General features: G+C 45.9%; 2 protein-coding genes across 2 annotated transcripts in view; one reads left to right on the plus strand and one right to left on the minus strand.

Moving 5' to 3' along the window:
* On the minus strand, positions 1-9,861 carry pth2 (parathyroid hormone 2). Its single transcript, XM_041178091.1, has 3 exons — positions 9,784-9,861; positions 1,837-1,946; positions 1-557 (listed from the first exon to the last, which is right to left on the minus strand). Exons 2-3 carry the CDS (start codon positions 1,941-1,943, stop codon positions 80-82), a joined length of 585 nt encoding a protein of 194 aa, XP_041034025.1. The 5' UTR covers positions 1,944-1,946; positions 9,784-9,861; the 3' UTR covers positions 1-79.
* The window catches only part of LOC121271596 (glycogen [starch] synthase, muscle-like), a 149,871-nt gene continuing 133,420 nt past the window's right edge, over positions 3,300-19,750 (plus strand). Inside the window, exons 1-3 of the mRNA XM_041177631.1 lie at positions 3,300-3,333; positions 10,801-11,641; positions 12,622-12,730. Of these exons, the coding sequence (XP_041033565.1) occupies positions 3,300-3,333; positions 10,801-11,641; positions 12,622-12,730 (984 nt within the window). The remainder of the gene's footprint in view (positions 3,334-10,800; positions 11,642-12,621; positions 12,731-19,750) is intronic.

Consider the following 19,750-nt stretch of genomic DNA (forward strand, 5'->3'; position numbering starts at 1 on the left):
TTATTGCAGTTAAGTAGTGAATTACATTTCTACATTTGAAACACACACCAACACCAATGATCTATAAACTGGGCTGCATCTACTTTTTATTAACCACAAGTTGTCTCATCACAGAGTTCAGCCATTTCTGTCGCTGCATCGCTGTCAGGAACTTGCTTTTTTCTCGAAAAGCAACGTCATCAGCCACAACAATGCTTCTCTTTACTTCTTCGTTGGTGCTTGGTTCCAGCCAATCAGATGACCAGCTTTTCCCCAGGGTAACCCTGGTCAGACCTGCACCATCCGCAAGTTCTGTGTGTGATTGACCGTCACGATTTCTGGAATCCACTGGGAATTTTGCAAACCAACCTCGCCGTCTCAAAGCTGGGATCCACCAGCTCCCAGAATCCTTTCCTGGGAGTCCTTTGAGTGTAGGAAATGATGGCATCATCTCAATGACCCAGTCATGCAACGATCCAGATGGATTCCAACCTGGGACAAGCTGCAAAATATTCTCCACTTGTTTAGCTCCTGTCAGTCCCAGCAAATTTCCAGTTTTCCAGGATCTAGGTAGGGAACTACAATAATACAAAAACATTTCACATCATTGTAACCAAATTCTCAATTGGATCCTCGGCTCTAACTCGGTGCCAGGTTTCATTATTCTAAACATTATTAAGTAAAGGCTGCCAGGGTCACACACACTTCCTCACTTTTCACTAGATTTGTTCCCCTGTCCAATCCACACTGCACCCCTACCCTGCCTCCAGTAAGAGGCAAAAACACACATGAGCCTGTAGCTAATGCAGGGAACCTCTGAGAAAAATAACTCCCTAACTCCTCAGAGGTAATAACACAAAGGTCCAGGAGGTTCTAGCTATGGTTGTTGCCTAAAATCTTATCTTCCTTCCCATGATCTCATAGTTTCCAAAACCTTCTACCTTCAGAACCTTCTACCAGCAACTTCAGAAACTTTGAACCAGCTCCACCCTCTGATCCCTCATTTCTGCCTAGTTAATCACTTTAATCAGATTGGAGAAGCTGTCACCCTTAGAGAACAGAGATGATAAAGAAAAAAATCTGAAGAGTTATATGGAGGTGAAAAGTTAACTCTGTTTCTCTCTCTCCACAGATGCTGCCAGACCTGCTGAGTTTTTCCAGCTTTTCCTGGGTGAATAGGAATTAGACTGGTCAGACCACCCAGCATCGACCTATAGGCACCAGACTTGTTAAAATTACACCATGCTCAGTCAACCCTATAATGTCCTCCTCACTATTATCTGGCGACTTGTGTCAAAACTGGGAGAGCTGTCCCACAAACTAGTCCAGCAACAGCCTGATATCAATACTCGCGGAATCATACATTAAAGCCAATGTCCCAGACTCCTCGATCACCATCCCTGGGTATGTCCTGTCCCATCGCAGGACCAACCCACCACAGGGGGTGACATTATGGTATACAGTCAGGAGGGAGCGGCCCTGGGAGTCCTCAACATTGACTCAAGGCCCGATAAAGTCTCATGGCATCAGGCCAAACATGGGCAAGGAAACCTCCTGATTACCACCTACTGCCCCCCTCAACTCTCCTTGATTCAGATTCCAGGCCATGATGCATTTCTGAGAATCCTCCCTTTGTATAATCCATCCTACACAATGACAGTACCAAAGATGTTCGAGATTGGTGTTTCCCTGGGGTTGAAATTGAATTGGTCAAAGAATAGTTTCAGCCCCAGAGTTGTCAAAGTTTCAGACCAAAGAAAATTCAAACCTCATCAAATACTTTGAGACAAAGGAGATTATTTATATTGAATGGAAATTGTTTAAAATCAACTGTAAGCTCTCTGCTGGGTGTTTTACCTTTGGGAGTGATGGAGCAGAGGTGGAACAGCTCCTGGACAAGGAGTCAGGACATGGCTTAGGATCAGTCCGAACAGTAACACTCGACCGGTGGGCAGAGGTTCCATATCCTGAAGAGAAAAGACAGGAAGTAAATCTACCAGAACATTATTTAGATCCTCATCTTCCTATAAAACATGAGACAATATTTAGAGGCTGCACATTATGCACAATGGAGTTAAGTTTGTAATGGGGCTGATATTTATACAAGGGTTATATCCAGACATACCCTTGGCACATATCTGAAAACACAGTCTGACAGGCACACGGACACACATCCCGACACATACAAACACACACACACACACACACACACACACAAAGGGCGGAATTTTCCATGCCCACTGGCATTGGGTGTGATTGGCACTGTGAGCGGACAATATAACAAGAAGGCTTGACAACATCTGGAAACCAGTTTGCAATCGTCCGCTCAGCCCGTCGATGATGGGCCACCTTCCTCACCATTGAACATTGGGAACCTCATTGTAATACATCTGCATATCATTCCAGCCCACCGTAGTCATTGACCCCCCTCCCCCGCTGCTGGATCGTCCGTCCACAACGGTGTGATTACACGCCAGTGCAGAACACGTCTTGACAACTGTGATGTGCAGAAGTCAGGACATACCCTGCTCACATTGCGAACATCTGAGGAGCAGAAGGTGCTGGAGCCCAACACCAACAGCTGGAGGAATGTCCATGGCTCTGCTGGGTGGATCCTCATGGACACGGCTCTGCTGTAAAGCAGCTCCCGGAAGTTGGAAAGTCACCGTTGAGGATTTTCTAACAAAGAGTGATGGTTCAGCGGGTGGAGAGCAAGGTCTCCTGTATTTGGGAGAGGAAGATGTATCGGGGCGGGGGGCGGGGGCGTGGGGTGGGGGGTTGGTGGGAAGTGCAAGGGAAGGAATTTGGAGGGAGAAAGGAATGCGTAGAGGGGAGGCAGTCCGGGGGGAAGGAGGAGAGGGGAGGGAGTCCGGGGGGAAGGAGGAGTGCAGAGAGGGGAGGGAGTCCGGGGGGAAGGAGGAGTGCAGAGAGGGGAGGGAGTCCTGGGGGGAGGAGGAGTGCAGAGAGAGGAGGGAGTCCGGGGAGGAGGAGGAGTACAGAGAGGGGAGGGAGTCCGGGGGGAAGGAGGAGTGCAGAGAGGGGAGGGAGTCCGGGGGGGAGGAGGAGTACAGAGAGGGGAGGGAGTCCGGGGGGGGAGGAGGAGTACAGAGAGGGGAGGGAGTCCAGGGGGAAGGAGGAGTACAGAGAGGGGAGGGAGTCCGGGGGGAAGGAGGAGTACAGAGAGGGGAGGGAGTGCAGAGAGGGAAGGTTGTAAAGCTGGAGGAAATAAGGGTGGAGGAAGGAGTCGGAAAGGGGGAAGGAGTAAGGCTGGAGGGAGGAGTAAGACTGGACGAAAAAGTCAGCGGGGGGAAGGACTAAGCATGGGTGGAGTCCGGGGTGTGGGGGAGGACCAAGGTGTGGGGTGGGGGGGTCTACAGGGGAATGGGGGAGCCTGGTGGGGGGAGGAAGGGGTTCCAAGGGGGGGATGGGCTCCCGGGGGGAAGGGGTCCAGAGTGGGGGGATATCCAGGTGAATGTGCAAGCGGGGGGCTCTGATGATCCATGACTGCCTCCTGGGAAGTGAATTGAGGGTGGGTGTGGAACGAGGGAATGACCGAGTGCGGGGTGAGGCGGTAGGGTGGGAGGGTGAGGGTTCGATGGTACAAGGATGGCGAGGGTTGTTGGTGGGGACTTTGAGGCAGACGAGTACCCTAACACCCAGACACACACCCAGACACACACATAGAGACACACACACACAGACCCAGACACCCAGACACTCCCAGACACATATATAGACACACACGCACATACACAGACCCAGAGACCCAGACACTCCTAGACACATACATAGACACACACGCACATACACAGACCCAGACACCCAGACACACACCCAGACACACACACAGACCCAGACACACACCCAAACACTCAGACACACACACACAGACCCAGACACGCACCCACATATTCCAACATACATCCAGGCACACACCCAGAGATTCTCCCAGAAACACATCCAGACACAAACTCAGACACACACCCCAACACACACTAAACTCCTGGTACTCTCATAGGCACACACACATACGCGCACACACACACACACACACACACACATACACACACTCTCTCTTTCTCTCAGACATACTTTGCACATTCTCAAGGGCAATTAAGGATGGGCAACAAATGCTGGCTTAGCCAATGACAACCACACGCTGTGAAAGAATTTAAAAAAACCACCCATACATTGGTCCAGACAAACAACCAAACACCCAATCACGCACATCCCAGACATCCAAACACACACCTAGACAATCACCGAAACATCAAGACACATTCCTTAATACACACCCAGAAACACACCGACACACCTCTGAGACACACCCAGTCACACCTCTGATATACACCCAGACGTACACTCAGACATACCTCTGACATACACCCAGACACATCCCTGACACACACACTGACACACCTCTGATACACACCCAGTCACACCTCTGATACACACCCAGACACACCTCTGATACAAACCCAGATATACACCCAGACACACCCCTGACACACACTCAGACACACCTCTGATACACACTCAGACACACCTCTGATACACACCCAGACACACCTCTGATACAAACCCAGACATACACCCAGACACACCCCTGACACACACTCAGACACAGTCCCACATGGTGGCCAGAGGATTCAGTGGTAATGTTACTGCATTAGTGAACCAGAGACCTAAATTAATGTTTCAGTGACATGAGTTCAAATCCCACCTTGGCAGATGGGAAAATTTGAATTCAATTAATTGGTAAATCTGGAATAAAACTTAGTCTTGGTAATCATAGAACGGTTAGATCAGAGAAGGAAGCCGTTTGGCTCAATGTGTCTCTGCTGGCCCCCGTAACTATGCAAATCTTTCCTTGATCATAAACCTATCGGACTGCTTCATCAATGTCCTTTAGGGAAGGAAACTTGTCCTTCTTACCCAGTCTAACCTCCATGTGACACCAGACCCACAGATAGCGGACTCTTAACTGTCCATTGAAAGTGTCTAACAAGCCACTCTGTTGTATCAAACCACTGAAAAAAATCAATAACAATAAAATGGACCATCCGGCATTGGAAATCTTGCTCAGTCAAGCCTGCGAAGTCCTCCTCACCAACCCGGGAACCTTTTCCAAAGCTGGGAGGGCTGTCCCTCAGACTAGTCAAGCAGCATTCTAACATTGTCTGGAAGGTATGACTCGGTGAGCAATGTCTCAGACTCCTCCATCACCCTCCCTGGGTATGTCCTTTGCCATCAGTGCTGGCAGCACAGTGATATGCAGTTGGGAGTGGGGGGGGCACTGGGAGTCCCTGATATTGACTCGATATCCGATGCAGTCTCATTGCATCGGGTCAAACATAAAACTTCCTGCTGATTATCACCTACTGCCCTCCCTCAGCTGATGAACTGCTGCTTCTCCATGTTGAACACCACTTAACTGGCAGAAGCGCTGAGGATGGCAAGGGCACAGAATGGACTCTGGATAGGAGACTTCAGTGTCCATCACCAGAAGTGGCTTGTTATCACGGTAACTGACCAAGACTTTAGGGCATATCTGTCAGATTGGGCCACAATGTGGCAATGAACCAACACTTGCCAGTCTGTCACGGGGGCACCGTGATAATGTCCATGACGTTATTGGTTGGAGTGACCACTGCACAGCCCTTGTGGAGGCAAAGTCCCATCTTCACACTGAGGATGCCCTCCATGCTACTATGTAGCAATACCAGAGTGCTGAACACGATCGGTTCAGAACAGATCTAGCAGCTCAAAACTGGCCATTCATGAGATGCTGTGGGCCATCAGTAGCAGCCAGTTCTGAAGAAGAGTCAAATTGGACTCGAAATGTTAACTCTGGGTGGGATTATCTGGCATTGACCGCTGGTGGCAACTTCTGGTCCCATCAAAGTCAATGGACATTTGGCTGATTCACCACAACTGCCACAGCAGGACCTGCAGTGCTGGGGCCTGATTATCCAGGCCAGAAGTGCTGTTCCAGCACTTTCTGTTTTTATTCGGGATTTCCAGCACCCGAAGTATTTTGCTTTTATTTTAGTGGAGGATTACACCAGGAGCAGCACCAGGCCTAATGAAGTGTCAACCCAGGGAAGCTCCAGTCCACACCAACCAACCAGCTACAGACTGAACTAAGCAATCTCACAACCAAAGGATCAGATCTAAGCTCTGCAGTCCTGCCACATCCAGGCATGAATGTTCCTGAACAATTAAACAACTCGGAAGAGCAGGCTCCACAGATATCCCCATCCTCAATGATGGGGGAGCCCAGCACATCAGTGCAAAAGATAAGGCTGAGGCGTTTGCAACCATCCTCACCCAGGAGTGCTGAGTGGATGATCCATTTCAGCCTCCGCCTGTGGTCCCCAGCATCACAGATGCCAGCCTTCAGGCATTTCGATTCACCCTCGAGAAATGGCTGAAGGCACTGGGTACTGTAAAGGCTATGGGCCCTGACAACATTCCAGCAATAGTACTGAATTATTGTGCTCCAGAACTTGCCATGCCCCTAGCCAAGCTGTTCCAGCACAGCGACAACACTGGTATCTACCCGGCTATGTGAAAAATTGCCCAGGTATGCCCTGTGCACAAAAAGCAGGACAAATCCAACCCGGCCAATTACTGTCCTATCAGTCTAGTCTTGATAATAAGTAAAGGGGTGGAAGGGGCCCTTGACATTGTTATCAAGCTATGTTTACACTGCAATAACCTGCTCATTGATGCTCAGTTTGAGTTTTGCCAGGGCCATTCAGCACCAGATCCCATCATAGTCTTGGCCCAAGGACAAAAGAGTTAAATTGCTTTGGAGAGGTGAGAGTGACTGCCCCTGACATCAAGGCAGCATTTGACCGTGTGTAGCATCATGCAGCCCGAGCAAAACTGGAGTCAATGGGAATCAGGGGGAAACTCTCCACTGGTTGGAGTCATACCCAGCACAAAGGAAGATGGTTGTGGTTGTTGGAGGTCAGTCATCTCAGCTCCAGGACATCACTGCAGGAGTTCCTCAGGGTAGTGTCCTCAGCCCAACCACCTTCAGCTGCTTCATCAATGACCTTCCTTCCATCATAAGGTCAGTAGTGGGGATGTTCGCTGATGATTGCACAACGTTCAGCACCATTCGTGACTCCTCAGATACTGAAGCAGTCCATGTCCAAATGCAGCAAGACCCAGACAATATCCAAGTGGCCAGTAACATTCATGCCACACAAGTGCCAGGCAATGACCATCTCCAACAAGAGAGAATCCAACCATCACCCCTTGACATTCAACAACATTACTATCACTGAATCCCCCACTATCAACATCCTGGGGGTTAATAATGACCAGAAACTGAGCTGGACTAGCCATATAAATACTGTGGCTACAAGAGCAGGTCAGAGGCTGGGAATTCTGTGGTTAGTAACTCCTGACCTCCCAAAGCCCATCCACCAACTACAAGTCACAAATCAGGGGTTTGATTGGAATAGTCTCCACTTGTCTGGATGAGTGCAGCTCCAGATACACACAAGTGGCTCAAAACCATCTAGGACAAAGCAGCCCACTTGGTTGGCACTCCATCCACCACCTTCAAAACTCACTGTCTCCAACACTGATGCACAGTAGCAGCAGTGTGTATCATCTATAAGATGCACTGCAGGAACTCACCAAGGTTCCTTTGACAGAACCTTCCAAACCCACAGCCTTGACCACTTAGAGGAGCAAGGGCAGCAGATTCATGGAACACTACTGTATGTAAGTTCTTCTCCAAGTCATACACCATCCTGACCTGGAAAAATATCACTGTTCCTTCATCAATGCTGGGTTCAAAATCCTGGAAGTCCTTGTCTAACAGCACAATGGGTTCATCTACACCACATAGACTGCAGCAATTCAAAAAGGTAGCTCTCCACAGTTTCTCAGAGCAATTATGGGTGGGTATTAAATGCTGGCCTTGCCAGTGATGCTTATATTCCATGAATTAACAAAAAAACACAACTAGACACACACCCAGTCATTTATAAGAGTCTAACTGAGATGTGAAAAGGTTTGAAACCTATGTAATTCTATGTTATCACCATATCTGTGCTGCTCTCAAGGGTTCTTTATGATCCCCTTGGGGATCCATAAACCAAAATAGCCAAATTTACTAAATGGCTCAAGAATGAGGCAATTACCAGACATGATTTCACTTTTTTAAACTTTACTTCAATGCAAATCAAAAGCATATTAAAATGAATTAACAGGTACATCATGGTCAGTACAGATTATAAATTAACCACGGAATTTCAAGGCAGTCCATTTCACTTGTTTGGCAACATTTTCATCCACAAAGTTCTTACAGCAGAATTCCAGCTCCTTTCCTTCAAGGACTTAGCCAATTCTCTGGAGGCAGCAGCTTTCATGTAAACAGGGTTTCACCTGCGCAATCTTCCCTATATGGTACACTTCTTTATGGGATCTTCTCAACTCTCAGCTTCCATTGGTGGTTGTAACATGAATCTACCAGAACCCCTCTCTCCAGCTCCCCCACTGTACCTCCATATTTTAACTTCCTTCCTGTGGATACTGCTTCCAGGTCAAGGGTCACCAGGTAACATGGGCCAGTATTTCTTATTATCTCATAATTATAATTGATCCCTTTATAATTGATACAAACTCTTAAAAGTCCTTTTCAATTTTTTCAAGTACAATTACAGATTCCCCAAACATTTTAAAGTAATTACAAATTTTCCTTACTGTTATTGCTTCCAGGTCAAAGGTGCCACACTTCAATGGGTTTGTTTGAGTTTCTCTCCCCGTGGAACCAGATCACATGGGCCTGTCTCTGAGTTTAGGTGCTTATCAGGGATTCTCAGTTTTACTTTGTGTTAAAGTATATTTCAAAACATAACCATCTGGTAAAATTCAGTGTTCATGACAAGTCCAAAATGATAGATTCACAGTGGGGATTTTAAAGTGCCAGACACTATGATAGATCTCACAGATCCAATTCATCTTCTCTGAGTGTCCACTAGCATTTTCCAGGAGCAGGAATCAAAACCCTGCCTCATTTTTCCTTATGTCCCCTCCCTCACCCACCACTGCCCCCACATCCACCCCTCCCCCATCCACAGCCACCCCTCCCCCACCCACCACCCCCTACAGCCACCCCTCCCCCACCCACCACCCCCCCACAGCCACCCCTTCCCCACCCACCACCCCCCCACAGCCACCCCTTCCCCACCCACCACCCCCCCACAGCCACCCCTTCCCCACCCACCACCCCCCCACAGCCACACCTCCCCCAAATACCACCCCTGCCACATCCACCCCTCCCTCACCCACCACCCCCCCCACAGCCACCCCTCCCTCACCCACCACACCCTCACAGCCACCCCCTCCCTCACCCACCACACCCTCACAGCCACCCCTCCCTCACCCACCACACCCTCACAGCCCGGACATAGTGGAACTTGCCAACTACATGCTTTTGCCTCAAAACTACCCCAGAAAAAAACAGGTAACTCTGGACAAAGCAGCTCTAGAATGTAAATCAAATCCACTCCAGGCAGAGACAATTTCATAATGATGAATAATAAGAGTTGTGATTGAGAGGGTTTGTGTGAAGGAGTTCGGGATCAGTGGGCTCGAGTGGGGTTTGAGTGGAGGAGCGGGGTAGTGAGCACAGATGACTAAAAGTTCCATTTCTAGTGGTCAATGGCTTCACTGGAGTCTCTCGGTTAGATCACCACGAGGTATCCGATTCACTCTTCTTATTGGTTCTTATCCCTATCCTCATTGTTTAAGTCAAGTGAAGAAAACAGTTTTACTCACCACAAAAATCAGGTTTTGCTTCTTGTTTCAGTACAATCTTGGCTGCTCTTTGGGTGCTCAGAACTGACATTCTCTGCCTTGCTCCGGTTTATATAAGACTCCAGGGTAATGACATCAATGGCTTCATATGGGAAATAAACTGCTAACAACGGTGTGCTTTAAAGCTTAAAGAAACAGATTTCAAAAGGCAACAGAGACATAACAAGCTACTGGGGCAGCTGTGGAACATCCTGTGGGAGGAGAGAGTTAGGGTGATTTATAACAAGCTTTCCTAATCTAGGGCAACTTTTAGTGACCATCTTTTTTAATGAATCTGCATCTATTTCAGATCCTAACTGTCTCTTGAAATAGATGCAGCAACAATTTTATGTAAATCTTTGATATAACATGAAATGGAGGTTGTCCCAAGTCTTGGACACAGCGATGGTGAAAGATCTTGTTACATCTCATTAAAAGTAGTTTTGTATGCCCGTGTTTTGTCATAATTGAAAGCTGTCTTCAGATTTTGAGTTATGTGAGGATCAGATGTGAGTCACCGCCATTAACCAGAGGAAGAGACACTCGGTCTGGAGATAGTTCAAGTTTTTGACATAATTTCATTTATACCCTGTTCATTATTTCATGTCTCTTTAGTTTATAATGAAGTGAAGATGAGTTGAACACATTTCCAACAGAAAGTTTACATAATCTGGTGAGCTTGAAGTGAAGTTTCAAACAGACAATATGTTTTATTCAGAAATGTTCATGTTGTGAGGGCTGGATTTGAATAGTTGACTTTGTATAAGTGGCTCCGACAGATCAGTGGAAAGAGGCCCCACCGAAAGTCCCTCAGACCATCAGAACAGCATCGGGACCAATGACTGGACCCTCACAATAGATCTCAATGTCCTTGGCTTTAGATGACAAATGGCAGCCAAGGTCAAAGGTGGAAAGTGGCTGAGCAGATGTTGGACTTGTGGTGGACCAAACTTTGATGTGATGTCCCAAAGTCCCAATGACCATTTTCTGACTTTATAGACAAATGCTCCAACCTCAACCGGGACTGGACACATGCTGCTAGGGCCAGAGCGGCAAGAAACCACCCAGAGCAGCAACAAACCACCCAGAGCAGCAACAAACCATCCAGAGTGGCAACAAACCACCCAGAGCGGCAACAAACCACCCAGAGCAGCAACAAACCACCCAGAGCAGCAACAAACCATCCAGAGTGGCAACAAACCACCCAGAGCGGCAAGAAACCACCCAGAGCAGCAAGAAACCACCCAGAGCAGCAGGAAACCACCCAGAGCAGCAACAAACCACCCAGAGCAGCAACAAACCACCCAGAGTGGCAACAAACCACCCAGAGCAGCAACAAACCACCCAGAGTGGCAACAAACCACCCAGAGCAGCAACAAACCACCCAGAGTGGCAAGAAACCATCCAGAGAGGCAACAAATCACCCAGAGCGGCAACAAACCACCCAGAGCGGCAACAAACCACCCAGAGTGGCAAGAAACCACCCAGAGCGGCAAGAAACCATCCAGAGCGGCAACAAACCTCCCAGAGTGGCAACAAACCACCCAGAGCAGCAACAAACCACCCAGAATGGCAACAAACCACCCAGAGCAGCAAGAAACCATCCAGAGCAGCAACAAACTACCCAGAGCGGCAACAAACCACCCGGAGTGGCAAGAAACCACCCAGAGCCAGGCACTATGAGGTTTGAGAGATTTCAACTCACCTGCAAATTCACTCAGCTGGAGCAAGTTGCCAAGAGACGAGAGCAGGTTGTTGGGGTAGGATCAGGTTGTGAAGAGCCTAATGGAGCCCTCCTGGTTCTCATTATACAATATTCATCCCTCAGCCAACTATACTGGTCAGAAAATAACTTATGGGATTTCAGTATTCGACTAATTTGAGACATGATGGTGTGGTCAGTGCAATTTGGTAGATAACTCTGACCAATAAAAACAAAAAACTGCGGATGCTGGAAATCCAAAACAAAAACAGAATTACCTGGAAAAACTCAGCAGGTCTGGCAGCATCGGCGGAGAAGAAAAGAGTTGACGTTTCGAGTCCTCATGACCCTTCAGCAGTTCTGTATAGAGAATAGAGATTGATGGCAATAATTAGTCAAAATCATTGCATTGCGTGACCACTAGGATGGTAGGGAGTGAACTAGATGGACCTTTTCCTGCTTTAAACATAGAAACATAGACAGATTTATTGTCCATTGTATCTGTGTTTACTGCAAAAGAGCTATCCTACCTAACCCCGCTTTCTAGCTCTTGGTCTATAGCCCCGTCATTTACTGCACTTGGACCTGAATTTTACCGTTGGTAGGTGGTGTGTGTGATTGGTGAGCTCAGGAGCAGCTAGGAAACAGGCCCCAGACTGCGATTTCACGCTGCATGGCCAATTAACGGGCAGCCTGTGTGAAACAAGCACTGTGAAGCTCAGCACTGCCTGGGTGGGAGCGGGAGGAGGGTGGGTGATGATATTCCCTTGGGTGTGGGTCAGCACTGTGAGAGAGCTCCCTGAAGGCAGGCTGCTGCCTCAAGGAGCTGCAGACCCGAAAATGCTCAAATATAGGTTTAAAAAGCTGCAAAAACAGTGTCCCATGCATCACAATCAATCACCTGAACATATAGCTGATAAGAATGCTGCCCACAGATATTTATCTTTATTTTATGTCATAACGGAACTTTCACCCCATCCTTGGATGAATTTTAATTAAAAATGCAAAGGCCGCCTGGCCGATTCACCCCTCCGCCAACCGTAATGTTGGACGGGCCACAAAAAATCGGAGGCAATTGCGCCATTAATGGGCTTAATTGCCCTCTTAATTGTCGGCAGGCGCACTTCCGACTTTTGCATGTGCCTGCTGAGTGAAGTATCGTGCAAGTGTGCGATGATGTCAGGACCCTCGCCCGACACCTCCTCTCACAATCTCATGCCTGATCAGGTCAGGTGTCCGCCTGCAGGACCTAAAATCCAGCCCTTGGTGTTTTTTTTAAAAATTCAAATATTGAACTCATCACCACCGTCTTCGAGAGGAAAGAGGATCAGCCAGCCACAACTGCAGAGTAACTGCTTCAGTGAGAAACCAAAGTACAAACAGCCACCCTGGAGAGTGACTGTCTCACTGTGGACAAGCATTCAGACAACCCAGAAATCATTTTTTTCTGACTTTACCTTTTTTTTACTTGGCCAAGTTTTAACATCTAATGCTCTGTAAAGTTTGATTTATTTTTGTGCATGCCTGTGGAAGTTATATGTGTGTGTGTGTGTGTGTGTTTTGCATTAGTGGACACATTCATATGTTCTAAACATTGTTGTTAATAATTTCTGTATCTTTACCTGAGTGGGTTTTAAAAATAAAATTAACTCTTTACTTGTTAAATCAAGGAATCTGACTGGCTTAATTCTTAAACTGAGCTTTACACAGTTTAATTGGCAATATCACATTTTTAAAAAAAATTCACACCCAGGAGTGGGACAAAGAGAGGAGTCAGTTCACCCCTCTTAAGCTGGTTGTAACAATGCGATGAGGGTTTCTGCCTCTACTACCCATTAGGCAGCGTATTCCAGACTCCCACCCAAAGTACATTCTGTGCTCTTTCTACCCTCAATGTTTCTTCAAAATGGTGTTCAACATGGAGAAGCACTGATTCATCATCCGAGCAAGGCTGGTAGGTGGTAATCAGCAGGAGGTTGCCTTGCCCATGCCAGCCCTCTTGACTGTACACTATTATGCCACCCCCTCTGGTAGGTCTGTGTCGCCAGGGTGATAGGCCATACTGAAGGAGCGTGTGGGTTTCTACACCTCAGTCTAAATCTTTGATATGTTCCATTAATAAAAAAGGATACAGTGCTGAGCCCTGTGAAGCCCCATTGGAAACAATCTTCCAGTCAACACAAACATCCATCAACCTACCCCTTTGTTTCCTGCCACTGAGTCACTTTTGGATTCAACTTACCTCTTCCCCGTGGATCCCATAAGCTTTTAATTACCTGACCAGTCTGCCATCCCGGACCTTGCCAAAATCCATGTAGAGTACAACAAACATGGTCACCAACCCTCCTTCTCACCTCCTCAAAGAACTGAATCAAGTTGGTCAAACATGACCTTCCATCAACAAATTCATGCCGACTGTCCTTAATTAATTTGTTCCTCTGTAAATGACAATTTATACTGTTTCTCATAATTATTCTAATGCCCACCATCGAGGATAGGCTGACTCTCTGTAATCACTTGAACTCTCCCTTCCTCTCTGTTTAAAGCAACAGGACAATGTAAGCAGTCTTCCCACCCTTCAATACCACATCTGTAGCCGGAGAGAATTGGAAACTGATGGTCAGTGCCTCCACTGTTCCCTCCCTTGCTCCCTTAGCAGCCTGGGATCCATTTCAACCACACTGGCTGATTTATCCATTTTCAATAATTCCTCCCTCACTATATTCTTCCAGTCCAATATTTTAGACTCTGTCTTCTTCACTACTATGTCTGCTTTTTCCTCTCTTTGCTGTGAAAATTGAATCCCACAAGGTTACTTTTTTGGACTCTAAAGGCCTTATCCTTTCCTTGGTTATCCTTTTGGTCTTTACCCCTGAGTTTTCCTTGATTTTATTTGCCAACATTTTTTCATGCTGTCTCTTTGTTTTCTGAATTTCCCTTTTAATTTCTAACATAAGCTTTGTTTTTTCCTTATCCTACTCTTTAACATTCGCAGTGGTCTAGATTTGTGACTCACGCCCTTTCTCTTGGTGGGATTAGTCTAATGATCCTCTGTTTGTACTGTTAGCATTGTTCTGGAGCTGTAAATTCTATCTAACACTGTCAGGGCAAGGAAACCTGGTACAACTTGGAGGAAAATTCTACAGCACTGTTGAATTCAGCGGTAATTATATTTTCACTGAGGTGTCCAGGGAATGGTGGAAAACTGGGGCCCAGACTGTGTGATGTATAAACTAGTCAGTACTGGGGCTGTGTTTAACACCAGTCTCCCTGAATAGTAATGTGGAGCAATCCTGAGTCTGCTTTCTCAGGTCTGAGAACATGTTGTTTGAACATGTTGTAGACTGAGCACCAGCACGTGGCCCAACTCAAGGGGGCAGAAGGCAGTAAGTAATATCGCCCCCTCTTCCTCTTTCCCCACTTCAGCCAGCAACTGCCACCTGTAAGAGTCAGTGATGAGTTGGTGAACTGTTCAGAGTGACTCCTGAGAATGATTGATTGTAGTTGGTAGTCAGTAGGAGGGTGGCTAACATTGGAAGTGAGAAGGGCACAGCCCAGTCTGTGTGGTTGGCAGGGCTGCAGTCCTGGCACGGGGCAGACAATTTCTGATTTTAGGGCAGGACCCCCAAGCAGTGACAGGAAAAAACAATTGCAGGTATATGGAGATAAAGCAGGGGGCGTAGAGTATAATTCAGTATCTCTTTCATAGGGTCAGCAAAAGCACAATGGACCAAACGGCCTTCTCTTTGGTGAACTTGGGGGGAGTGGGTTACACACTCCGACTGCACCAAGGGGTCATAACGTTACAGATCTGGTGTCTGTTACTCTTTCACTGACCTTATCCCATCACCTCCACAATTTAAACATTTTTAAAAACTCATTATTTACAAGAATTTGAAAAAGCAGGAAAACAAACGAACAGAATTCATGCTGAAATAAGTACTTCAGGCTATAACCCTGCATATTATTTGTAACTTGCTACAAATTAGTCATAAAAATAAAGTATGTGATGATCTGGAACACTCAGGACCATAAGTAGAAACTCTGGAACTGTTCTGTGGAATCAAACAGTCAGATTGTTGCTGTTGCTCCCTCACCAACTGAAACCCTGTAGCATCACAGCCAGATCCAGAGATACTGGTTAACGGTCCACTAACAAGCTGCTCACTTGTCAACTGTCTACTAACTAGCTGATCACTGGCTAATTGCCCTTAATTAACAGCTTGCTAAGTGACTGTCTGTGGGTTAACTGTGTTTTGCTTAACTGTCGCTGGTTAACTGCCCAGTAAATAACTGACCACTAATTAACTATGGCTGGTTAACTGGCTGCTAATTAACTGTCCATTGGTTGATTGCCACTGTTTAATTAACTGCCTGATAATTAGCTGCCACTTGTTAACTCATCAGCTGCCTACTAATTAACTGCCCAGTGATTAACTGCTGCTCATTAACTGCCTGCTGGTTAACAATTTGCTAATTAACTGCCTGCTAATTTATTGCCCACTGGTTAGCTGCCCACTAGTTAACTCCCTGCTTATTAACTGCCCAATAATTAACTGTCTTCTAATTTACTGCCCACTAGCTAAGTTCCCACTAGCTAACTGACCATTGGTTAACTACCTGTTTTTTAAAATTTGTTTGTGGGATGTCACTGACAATATCAGCAGTTGTTGCCCATCCTAATTGTCCTTAAACTGGTGACAAGCTAATAAATTGGTGCTTATTGCCTGCTAATTAATTACCCACTAGTTAACTGCTGCTTACTAGGTATCTGCTAATTAACTGTGTGCTGGTTAACTGCTGCTGGTTAACTACCTGTTAATTAACTGCCCACAATGAACTGCCCATTAGTTAACTGCCTCCTGGTTAACTACCAGTAGTTAACTACCACTGGCCAGGATTTGTGACAACAAATCCTACAATACAAATACAAGTTCTTTTCTAAAAGACAAATACAAGCAAGTTAAACCTTACGGTAATCTCCTGGTGACACAGCAGAATTGTGGATTCCTCTCGTCCGAGCAATGCCCCAAAAGGGAAAAGACAAGAAAGTGAAATTGTTGGAATGAAAGTGGATGAATGATGGCGAGTGAGATCCTGATGTTCGATCAATGATGGACAGCAAGGCAAATGTGCGAGTCTTTGTTGCACGGGTTGGCTATCAGATGGGATTGAGGCTGACTGTTCCATTAATCCTCCTGTCACCATTCTCAGACTGAATTCTAATACAGACCCACCCCCTTCCCCCTCACCCTCACCTGTAGCATTGTCTCTGGCAATTGTTAAACTGAGGTGGGGGGAGGTTGTTGAAGAATTTATCCACTTGGCTGAGAGAGTTGTGAAAGAAGCTGTTGTATCACACAATGACTGAACAAAGAGCTACTTTACATCTTTAATATTTCTTTCCTCAATTTACTTATTATAAAGGCATATTCTGCTGAAGATATTTTTAAAATAATATTTCTTACCAATTCTTTTTTCCATTAGGCTATGTGTGAACCTATTAAAATAAAGAAACAAGTTAAAGAGAGGATAGGACTAAGGTATGGGGAGATTTTAAATAAATATTTCGCATCAGGTTTTATAAATGGTGATAGGAGTGAGAATGAAACTGAAGAAGAGGAGAATATAGAATAATTGTTAGAGGTGACTGTAGACAAGGAAATGGTTCTGATAAAATAGCAGAACTGGAGGTGGATCAGTCTTTGGGTGTTGCTTAAAGAAGCCGTGGAGCAGATGGGATAAGTTTCCAGCCACACATTTTCAATCACCCCTCACCATTATGCCCTGGGACTGAAGAGTAGCTACTATAATATCCCGATTGAGAAGGATAAATCAGGTAACTATAGCGTCAGGAGACTATTTAACTGTTCACAGTTCAGCTCAATCCTGTCGTCAGCTGAGCCTATATTTTCTTCAATGGCAGCAGATCTGCACAATGTGGTAAAAACAACTTGGTGGTGGTTTTTTATTGTTACTGTCTCATTTTATCTGAACAAGATCAATGTTCATATTAAGAATAAGCTCACTGCTTGGAGCTCAGAATTCAGAGGAGACTGAATGTCACTGAAATTCTCATTTAACTATGTTGTTACAATTTTCTTCACTATTAACAACTGCATCAACATTTGTTGCTCCTGCCCTGTGGTATCCTCCATTCCTGCCCCTCATATACTCTAAAGATCAGGGCAGGAGTTTATTGGCTACATCTCTCAACCTAAGCTTATTGGAGGAGGAGGAAGTTGGTTAGACTTCACAGAGGCACATACTGACACCACCTCTGACATCACAATATACACACTCCCACCTCTATTTGACACAGAACAATTAACGATGCTACATGGTACAACTTGGCCTTGAGCTCAAAGAAGCCAGCAACACTGAACTCGCAGTATCTGCCAAGGTCACCACCATGCTCATACAAGCCCATTCATCTCCTTACCATGGTTCACCAGCTGCAGTACAATTTTACTGAATGAACAGATTACAGCTTCACACGTTCCTTCATTAATCTTGTCACCTACATCAAAAGGGAGGAATTGACTCTCAATCACCATATTATAGATTCATAGAATAGTACATCACAGAAGGCAGACATCTGACACATCAAGTCCATACTAGCTCTTTCAAAGAGCTATCCATTTAGTCCCATTCCCCTATCCTTTTCCAAAGCCCCTGTAATAATATTCCCCTTCAAGTATTGATTGATCCAAGTCACTTTTGAAGCTATTATTGAACATTTATCCACCACTCTATCAGGCAATGCCTTCCAAATTCTAACCACTCATTTTTTAAAAGCCTTTTGCTCATGTCACCTCTGGTTGTTTTGCCAATCACCTTAAATCAGTGCCCTTTGGTTATTAACCATTCAGCCACTGGAGAGTTTATTTACACTGTCTAAATCCTTCATGATCTTAAACAACTCAATCAAATCTCCTCTTAGCCTTCTCTGCTCCAAGGGGGACACTCCAGTTTCTCCAATCTATCCATTTAACTGTAATCCTTCATTCCTGGAACCATTTTAGTAAATCTCTTCTCACCCCTTCCAAAACCTTCACATCCTTCCCAAAGCATTGTGCCCAGAATGAGACACAACACTCAAGCTGGGGCTGAACTGTTGCTTTATAAATTCCTAGCTTTTGTACTCTCAGTCTCCATTTGTAAAGCTTAGGATCCCATATGAACTGATACATTAACCTATCCTGATACCTTCAAGTATTTGTGGGAACACAAGCTAGATCTCTCTCTTCTTGCATTCCCTTTGAAGTTGTACTGTCTAGTGTGTATTGTCTCTTTTCATTCTTCTAATCAAAATGCATCTCTTCACATTTTTCAGCATTGACGTACTTTAAGGACCCTTCCCAGGAACTGGCCCCCTCCCCCAGGGTTTCCCTGCGCCAACCAGTGCACAAAGGCCCCACCCCCTTGACCCCACCCCCCCCATCCCAAATTAACTTTACTCCAGCTCCTTTGATGATCTTTGTTGGGGACTGGGTGCAGTCCCAGCAATGTCCATGCTCCCTGTGGCACTGCTGGCACCAGAGAGCTGCCAGCCATCTGATTGGCCAGCAGCTCTTGCAGGCAGGACTTCCTGTCCAGATGGGGATAGAAGTCTCACCATGAGCTAGTTAAGGCCCTGCTGAGTGCCAGCCCAATGGAGCAGGGGGCAGGTTTGTCATTGACTTTTTCATTGGGGAGAGAGGGGGGTGGAGGGGATCACTCCAGTGAACTGTAAAATCCTCACCCATGAATTTGAACTTTAGCGAACAATCTCCTATGAGGGACTTTATCAAATGCCTGTAGAAGTCCATAAACATAACATGCATTGACATTCCACAGTCCACTACCTTAGTCACTTCTTCAAAAAATGTAATCAGGTTTGCAGGCATATGACCCAGCCTTTCCAAATCCATGACTCTCTCTGATCAGCTGGAGATTAACAATTTACCGACAATAGATGTGAGTTTAACTAGCCTATAATTCCCTGATTTTCCTCTGTCACCTTTCTTAAATAGTGGAGTGGCATGCGCTATTTTCCAATTGAAAGGAATGATCTCTGAATCAAGAAAACTTGGAAAGATAACTCCCCCCATACCTCCCTCCTTTTCTTTTTTCAGAACCAATTTTGTATCCATGCTGCTACTACCCCATTTATCTCAGGGGCTTCAATTTTGCTAACAAGATTATATGGGATTTGAAATTCCATATAGAGAATATTAACAACATTGTCTTCATCCACCCTCTCTG

The sequence above is a fragment of the Carcharodon carcharias genome, chromosome 31 (genome assembly GCF_017639515.1).
Source record: "Carcharodon carcharias isolate sCarCar2 chromosome 31, sCarCar2.pri, whole genome shotgun sequence".
In the NCBI taxonomy this organism is placed as follows: domain Eukaryota; kingdom Metazoa; phylum Chordata; class Chondrichthyes; order Lamniformes; family Lamnidae; genus Carcharodon; species Carcharodon carcharias.